Here is a 9,042-nt window from a genome sequence, read left to right as displayed (position 1 = left end):
CAGGACTCTGCAGACTAGATCCTCACCTACTCCCATAAGCTGTTTTCTCCCAGGCTATCCAGTAAGAAATGCAAGAATCAAGGTTAGCATAGACAACATGATGTTCATGTGGCCAACACATGCACACTGGGGTAGACACACTGGCTGCCTCCTGAGTGCCACTCACTATTCCACGTAAACAAAAGAAATCTGCTTGGGGTTGGGGGTACCTGTGTCTGACAGATGGGCTCCATCTACCCCAGCACAAGTCAGGTAATAGAGAAGCACAAACTGCCCTGTTTCTTTTGCCAATGATTGGTTAAGTTAGGGCATGTGATCTGTCTTGGTCAGGGTAACAGGACCTAAAGGGCTGAAAGCTGGGTCTGAGAAAGGCATTTGAGCTGGCCTGAGGATTTGGGACGTAAGCCCATGAGCCTTGTTTAGTCTGCCACTAGGACTTCAAATCTACACACACACACACCTGGCTAAAGATGCTTCTGAGATCTTGGTGTGAGAACTCGGTTCTAGCCGTCGCTAGGTAGGAACTCAGCTGTTTTCTAGTAAGTCACAGCAAAGGCATCACAAAGCATCACTGGAGAGGCAACCACTGCCCCCAGTACAGGCTTCCTTCACCACAGGTACCTAATGATGGTAGACTGTGGCGGTGGCTGGGAGTGCAGGCTTTGCTACCAGATGGCTTAGGTTTAACTTTCTGCTCTGCTTCCTCCAAGCTAAGTTACTGTAAACAAATTATTTAGCTGCTTTTGTATGCCTTTGTTTGCTTATTTGTCAAACGATCTAGTATTAACCATGCTCACCGGTTACCTGGGCCATTCAAATCAGTCACTTGTCACTCCCTTGTTGGTCTTGTAGCTAGTTATACAGGCTCCAGACCCGTGGCAGTAAGTTGTTTAGGAGGCTAAACCCATCCCAGAAAACATGGCATTATGCAGCAATGCTTTTGGAGAGAGTCAGGTCTAGGATGCATGAACAGGGCTTACTCTTAAGCAGGAGACTACCCTAGCTGCTTGGTCAGGGACAAGCACATGGCCCAGGAAAACAGAAACCACCTGCTGGCTGCTGAGCTGAGGAAAGCTCTCCTAGGAAAACAGTCCGGGCACAGGAAGGCTGAAGAACTGATAGTGGAACAGCCTGGCTCTGTTTGTGTGATGGTTACCTCTGCAGCAACTTTCCCTTTACTGGGGCACGATAGCAAGACATTATTTCTTAGTGTACCTCGGAGGGCTTTTCTGGAATACAGGGGCATTCAGATTGGTAGAGTGAGCACAGTAATGCCCAATGCCTATCCAGTGTGGGTAAGGGACTGAATGGTGTTAAAAGGCAGAAGAAGGCCAAATCTCTCCATGCTGACTACTTGAGCTAGGACATCCATGTCCTGCCCTTGGTGCTCGTGGGTTTTTCTTGACTACTAAAAACATGCCATAAAAAGGTTTGGCCTAGAGTCTGCGCCACTGTCTCAGCTTAGAAGCCTTTTTGGGTCTCCAGCTTGCTGGTGGCAGAGTGTGGGACTTGCTACCGTCTATAATCACACAGACTAGTCCTTTACAATCCCATTCCATATCTATTTTCCCCGGTCCCGTTTCTCTAGGGAGCTTTAATATAACTTGGCAACTATAACTAGGAAATAAAGATTCTATCATTGCTAATGAGAGGAGACAGAGCCATGACTGTGGTCTGCATTGTGCACAGATGTTCCTCACATGGCAAGAGACTGCAGATGTGGTTAAAGTGAGTAGGGGTTGTGCGATGGGAAGACTCATTAATATGGTACCTGGATTGCCCCAATCTACCTACATGATTCTAAAACTAGAGTTTCCCTAGCTGCAGAGAGCCAGCAGAAGATATAGCCACGAACAACAAAAATTTGATGACATTCTTCAGTAAGGTTTTTCTAGACTACTATGAACACGCCATAAAAAGGTTTGGTCTTAAAGGGATGGCCAAAAGCTTCAGCACACACTGGCAGATAGAAACAGAGAAAGAGGTCATGATTTATGAATGTGGGAGGCTGGGGAAGGCAAGAAAACAGATTGTCACCCAGGGCCTCCCCAAGGGAATGTCACCCTACCTGCTAAGGTCGCTTTAGTTCCAGGTGTCAGTCAGCTTTCCATGGCTGTAACAAAATATTTGAGAAAATAAACTTAAAGGAAGAAAGGCCTCAGAGGTTTTCATCCAGTCCCTTGGCCCCTGTGGTGGGTGGTTCAGCACATCACGGCAGAAGTGTGTGGTGCAGGAGGCTTGCCTACTTCACAGCATTGGAAAACACACAGAAAAAGGGGTCAGGGTCTCAGTATCTCTTTGAAGGATACAAGGGACTTAAACTTCCTCCCACTAGGCTCCACTTCTTAAAGAGGTTGCTGAACATGTCTTTAAACCTTTGAGAAATACTCAAGACTCAAAGTATGGCATTCAGCAAGTCTTGTGTGAGTTGGTGTCTAAACTCTAATCTGTATCATTATCTGTAGTAATTTGTTACAACAGCAACAAACAATTAACCACAAAGACCAGCAGCCTAACTAGAGTCATGTGTGAGTGCTGTGTTCCCTGGACTCCAGCCTATGGGAAAAACGGTGAATAAGTGTTTCTTTGGGCTCCAAAGACCTGAACTTGGCCCTAAGAAGGCCAGCCAAAGTCAGGGCAGAAGCTGGTTCCTCTTTTATTAAAGATTCTGCTGAAAATGTCTACAAATACCTTCAAGTGGCTTATCACGCCACATGCTCTCCCAGATGGGCTCAATGTTAGATGGAGTTGGTTTGCAGTTACAGCCATGTTATACCTCAAAGCTCTAAATACTGATATCACACTCAGGGCTGACTGACCCAACATCGAGCCACCCACAGGACTTCTGAGAGGGACAAAACAATCATGTGCTCACTTTGGGCATATGGCTGCAGACTACAAAGATAGGTGGCTAAAGACAGGCCTCTTCTTCCCCTTCCCTAAACAAGAGCAGCTGATAACACATCTTCCATGTCACCGTGAATTCTCATCCCAGTTGTCTATTTGGAGGCTCTGGGTAGTGAGATTTTGCCTTTCTTAGGATGAGGTCCATCTCTGGCCAGATGTTTTCTAGGATCAGCCTTCTTGAATGGTGGCCAAGCCTTTTTGAGGTCACGTGTAGCAGGAAAACTTTTCCCATGTCCCACTTTCAGTTCTGTCTCATTTTTCAGATACAAGGGAAATGGCCACACTAAGGAGGGATATAAATAGCAGCCCAGATGGACAAATGGGAGGGCTCACAGACCCACTGGCCAACCTTCTAAAGTGTTCTAGGCAAATCTATTTATGGACTATTTGTTTCATGATATAGAAATATTTCACGAAGCAGGTGAAGTAAGCTAAAAATGAATTCATTTAAAGATCCCAGAAGACTCCGAGACTCTGAGGGGGGTGTGTTAGTTTGTTTCATTCATGAAACCAATACCTAACACCAGCAAAGAAAAAGGAAAGATGAAGGTTTTGGGGACATTGGGTTTCAATTTTCTCCCCTTACCTTACCATCAAGCTGGAAAATGCTGGAAAGGATTGTTCACAAAGATGGACCACAGGCTGGATGCTGTGCTTTTCATTCCCAGAACTAATCCCCAAGTCAGAAGGCAAGTAATTGGCAGCTGAACCAATTAATCAAGCGATCTATATAACCACCACTTGTAAGGCTTAGGCATCATGAGCACAGGAGTCTGCACTTGGCCCTCTCGGAGCTCAGACTGAAGTTTATACTGCCTAAGAGCAAAGGCCTTCTCACCTGCAGAGGGAAGATGGCCATGGCCCAGTGTTGCTAGAAGCCTCTTGTTTAATTCAGCTAACCTGTGAGCTGTTGCCACTAAAGCTGTGGCTTAAATGTATCTCCCCAAAGTTCATGTGCTAGAAACGTAATGATTTTTTTTTTTTTGGGAAGTAATTGGGATTGAGTCATGAGGGTCAGGCTCCCCAGGGTAGCACTGGCGGTTTCACAAGAGGAAGGGCTAGCATGCTTACTTTTTCCTCATGTCCTCTGCCAAGTCATGCTGTGGCAAGAATACCTTTCTTTTTTTTTTTTTTTTTTTTTTTTAAAGATTTATTTACTTATTTATTATAAGTACACTGGTACACTGTAGCTGTCTTCAGACACGCCAGAAGGGGGCACCAGATCTCATTACAGATGGTCGTGAGCCACCATGTGGTTGCTGGGATTTGAACTCAGGACCTCTGGAAGAACAATCAGTGCTCTTAACCACTGAGCCATCTCTCCAGCCCTTTTTTTTTTTTTTTTTTTTTTTTCTTTTTCTTTTCTTTTTTTTTTTTTTCAGAGCTGGGGACCGAACCCAGGGCCTTGCGCTTGGTAGGCAAACGCTCTACCACTGAGCTAAATCCCCAACCCCAAGAATACCTTTCCAGACACCAGTACTGGACTCATGGAGGGTCCAGACTTCAGAGCTGAGAGGTAAGTAAACCTCTATTCTTTATAAAGTTGTGACAACAGAAACTAACCAAGACAGTTGTATGGGGGAATCTGAGCTCAGAAAGGAAGGTGCCCTGCGGTTCAGTGCTACCAGGTAACCACTTCAAAACCAGTTTACCTTACCTGTAAAGTGCATATGCAGAGGTGGCCCCATCACGGAATGCCCTTGGATGGTACTTCATTCATGTAGAGCCAGGTCCATAGGACAGGACGTGTTTGATTAGCCTCAAAACCCAGCAGATATGGAGATCATTCCCAAGTGCGGAGACACTGAGCATCTGTGAAAGGGCCACTGTGCATGTGCATGAGCCAGCAGGGATGCACACACGTACACAGCCCAAGGCACTTGGCACTCAGGATGGTACAGACAATCAGATGTTGAGCAAACAAGACTGGGTATCCCTTGGCACAATTTTTCCTGTCCCTTTAGACTGAGAGGGAAGTGGAAGTCCTGAAGCTGGCCCAGTGTTTGGTAAGTCTTACCAGCGACTGTTATCCTGAGCAGTTGTGAAGGCCCTTGGGAGAAGGTCAGGCTGTGGGGCTCACTTGAGAGGAAATGGAAGTGAAGATTCTAGGGTGGCCCTCCTCGTCTGAGGCTTCCACGTGCCACTGGCTTCTCTACCAGTTACATTTTTTTATTCACTTGTCTCTTCAATCTTATCTATAATTTTTTCAACACTGTGTGTGGTTTCTGGGGTCCAGGCAGCCCATTTCCCATCGTAAACACATTCATACAGCTCAGTAGCATCGCTGTGCTGGAATTCATCTGACAGCCTATATCCACAGCAAGACAGCTGCAGATGGGACGAACTGGGGTAGGAATGGTAGAGCAGCTGCAGTGGGGACTGGGAAGTGACAGGGAACATGCAGGGAGATGCTGGCTTTCAGCAAACTCAAAGCAAGTTCGGTGCTTTGAAAAAATGCAAATAAACATCACCAGGTGAAAGAACTGAGACAGAAACAAAATATATTTATTAAAAATTATTACACAGCGGCACACCTCACACTTCCGTCCTGAGCCCTGGCCACCTCTAATAGTATGTCACACTTGGGCAGTGCTTAGTGCTATCTAGTGTGCCCTTGACAGAAAGGAGCCCACCATGTATTAAGTGTATTTGACTAATGTAGTGACAGTCAGTGAGCTACTCAGTGTCCCAGACTCCAACCTCAATCAGAGGGTTAGACATTCGAGCCTTCAGCAGATGCTAGACGCAACTCTCTTCAGATGGCGGGGTTCCCTCTTATATTGGTGTTGGGAGTGGCCCACCCAACTGGGATGCTTAGGAACTGCTAGGCTTGGTGGGTGTGTCTGTCTCTAAGAGTCTCAGCATCCATTTCCACAGGCCATCGAGACAGGAAGAGAATATGACAGACAGTCATTATTGCTAGAAGGCCGGTTGCTTTGGGACAGTCCCACTCCCTCTCAGGGCCTCTTTGCCAGACTAGTCCCAAATCCCCAGGCTCAACTGATTTTCCTGCTTCCATCTCCAGAATAGCTGAAGTCACAGGCAAGGGCACTGTGCTCGGCAGGCCATGGCTTCCCTCCTAGCCACGACCTGAATTCTGAATAGTCTGCAAAAGCCGAGGAACAACACATGAAGAATGAGAATGAAGGACAAACACGGATGCTAAAGTGAGAAGGGACCGAGGAGAGGGCCAGTCCTCAGACCCTGTCCCTGTGGGCGTAGCCTCAGTACTGTCATCTGTCATCAGCTCAGACAACACTCAGCACAGAAAACTACAGACTTCCCCACAAGGTTTAACTTCTCCGGGTCTTACATTTTGTGGCTCTCTCTTGTGCTCAGCTGAGGGCAGACAGGAAACACATGGCCATGGAGGCCTTTGACAGCCTCCAAATGATAGTTAGTAGGGAAGCATAAGACAAACAAAAACATAGCAAAAACACAGAGTACCAAAGCTGGGCATGGTATCTAATCTCAGCACCTGGGAGGCAGAGGCAGGAAGATCAGGAGTTCAAGGCCAGCCTGGGTTGCATGAAATTCTGTTTCACAAAACTCCCAATCAAAGCAAAACAAACAAACAAACAAACAAACAAACAAACAAACCTTCCTCCCCCCACCCCCACCCCAAAGAAAAACACCAAGAAAATGTAAGGCACCCACTGTGCTGGTCTTCTTAGCTAGTCAGTTTTCCATATTTACTTTTGTACCCTGGAGCTTTTTCCAGACCCTGCACCTCCACATGCAGCAGTGTGGTACCACATTGGAGAACTGGAACGATGCCTGCCTGCGCGCTGCCTCTTCCCCACCCCCGCAGTACCTGCGTCTACTGGGAAGGATCTCAGTTCTCTTCTACATCCCTGGCAAGAACTGTAGTAACCAGGGAAAAGCCGAAGGAAAATAAAGATGAGAAAAGATGGCTGGCCAAGCCTCAGCAAACTGGGTTCCTATCACTGGGAGGATGGCCCCAAAGCGCCTCCACTTACAAGGAGAGTGTAAGGGGTCTGGAGTCCAGCATGGAGATTGACCTGCTCAGAGCTCCTAGATTTTTAGACAGCAACCAGACAAGAGACAGAAACAGTCTAAACTTCCACGCCTTCACTTTGGCCTCTCCTACACAGCTCGAGATCACTCGTGAAGAAACAGCACCCAGCTGGATAGAACAGCACTTCTCACTGCTGAGCAAAGCAGAAGACTGGAGACAGTGAGGGCTGTCTTCAATCACTGACATAGCCAGTGCTTTAAGCAACACAAGTTCAAGCTTTCAGAGGAACACATTCATCAGAAAGGAGGTTCTGAGCCCTAGACTTCCACCTAGAGATGAAGGGGTCCCATTTTATAGCAGATGGTGGTTCCAAAATTACTGCTCTGTAGCTCCTGTGGGGAGCACAGGAGGTTAGGGTAAGTGTCCTACCCATCTGCATAGCTGTCCCTCAGTTCTGGAGAACTGTGAGAGCCTATAGACTCCATCTCTGCTCCATTCCAGTTATTCTGACTCACCTGATTGGAGGGTCAGGCATGCAGTTCCTAGGAGTCCCAGGGGGAACTGGATGGAGCCACAGCCAAGAACTACAGATAGAGCCTGAATGTGGAGTCTGTGGCCCCAAGAGGCTACTATAGTTTGAGAATCAGTGCTGCTGCACCCAGCTGCCACTCATCAGAGGGATGGACTGGAGGGAGGGACAGAACCCAGGTCCACCAAGGATACAGGATACAGACTGGGCCAGCAGGTGGCTCAGATAAGCAGGCAGAAATTCACAAGAACTATGGCGATCATTCTCAAGGGTTGCCGTGAACACGGTCCTTTCTCCAAGGACCAGCACAGGGCTATTTGGCAATTAGAACAATAATGGGTGTTTGTGCACGCCCAGCTGACTGAGGAAGGAGCACCCTCATTTGCTATGAAGTGCACATTTATTTGTCCAGGAAAACGGCAAAGAGCCTCTAGACTCTAGAGCCCGGGAGCCTGAGTACTCAGGGAGGGTCACGCTACTCCTCAGGGAGCCAGCAGAGTAAAGGGGAAAGTGTGACTGTTCCTCATAGCTTCTTCTATCCGGCAACTCTGTTTGCAGCTAAAACACTGTTTATATTTCTGTCTTCCCACCCTGTAGAACTGTGCAAATGTGCAAGGAGCTCACCAGCACAGGCTGCTTCACACACATAAGTGACTTCTTTGAGTCCCACGTGTTAGGCAGATGTGTGAGTGAACAGGACTGTAAATAGTGGGACAGAAGGTGATGTGGTCATGGTTCCATCAGCCAGGACACCAGTCTGTACTCAGGCTGTGTGGTTCATGTGCACGCCGGCTGGCCTCCCGTGGACCATCAGCAAGGCACCCAAGGGCTCCTTTGCACACATGAGGAACCGAACAGGAAGGGTGAGACCTATGCAATGTAATTAAGTCCTCAGTTACACAGAGCTCAGCAATCTATTTCCCTAATCAGTGTTTCTAGGTGTCTAGGAAGCAAAAGCTGCTTTTGTTATTCTGTTCTGTAGGGTGTTGCTTTATTTGTGGGGTGGGCAGTTGGTAAGGATAGAGTTGACTGAAGCAAAGCCAGGGCAGTTTTAGGAAAAAGGAAGGAGAAGAGACATGGTAAGTGAAGCTGTTTGTCAGCATGTGGACCATGTGTGGGTGGGCCACAAATGGGACTGGCAACACTGGAATCTCACAGAAGAGGGCCTGGGTTTGGGGACCCAGTGTGTAAGGAGTGGGGCCTCCCTCTCTAGAAACCTCCCACTGGGGAGGATTCCTGAGCATAGGCTCCAGACACGTTTGCCTCTGATCTGCATGGTGGGGACATGGTGGAGCCAGCGCTGCTTCTCGATGGAGGGTTGGCCCACTTGGTTTGAGCCTCCCTTGGAAATCCAGATGGCTAGGTGGTGGGCAAACCAGGTATGATGAACAGGGAGCAGGTGCGTCCAGGACTAACTTGAGGTCAAGCGGCAGTTAGTGGGTCTGTTTATGTCTCAAAGTACTTGTAGATCTGGGCCACATACTGCATCACGCTCTGCCAGTCAGGCCGGTCCGTGTACAGCATCTCACTGAGCTCCTGTGAGGGAATGAACAGTCAGCAAAGGGACATCTCAGACCCCTTTTACAAAAGAACTTGGATACAGGTCAGGGTTGGTACTGACTGGAAA

The 9,042-nt window shown here is 47.8% G+C and overlaps 1 protein-coding gene across 5 annotated transcripts in view; it reads right to left on the bottom strand.

Annotated features, from left to right (window-relative positions):
* Positions 1-5,391: 5,391 nt before the first annotated feature.
* The window catches only part of Specc1 (sperm antigen with calponin homology and coiled-coil domains 1), a 274,496-nt gene continuing 270,845 nt past the window's right edge, over positions 5,392-9,042 (bottom strand). For all 5 annotated transcript variants that reach the window (XM_087571814.1, NM_001428980.1, XM_087571812.1 and 2 more), the window contains 1 exon segment: positions 5,392-8,951. In XM_087571814.1, coding sequence (XP_087427940.1) covers positions 8,862-8,951 — 90 coding nt within the window. In that variant the 3' untranslated portion in view covers positions 5,392-8,861.

This window comes from Rattus norvegicus, chromosome 10 (assembly GCF_021556685.1).
Source record: "Rattus norvegicus strain SHRSP/BbbUtx chromosome 10, alternate assembly SHRSP_T2T, whole genome shotgun sequence".
In the NCBI taxonomy this organism is placed as follows: domain Eukaryota; kingdom Metazoa; phylum Chordata; class Mammalia; order Rodentia; family Muridae; genus Rattus; species Rattus norvegicus.
The sequence above is the reverse complement of the archived record's forward strand: the minus strand, read 5'-3'. Positions and strand labels throughout refer to the sequence as shown.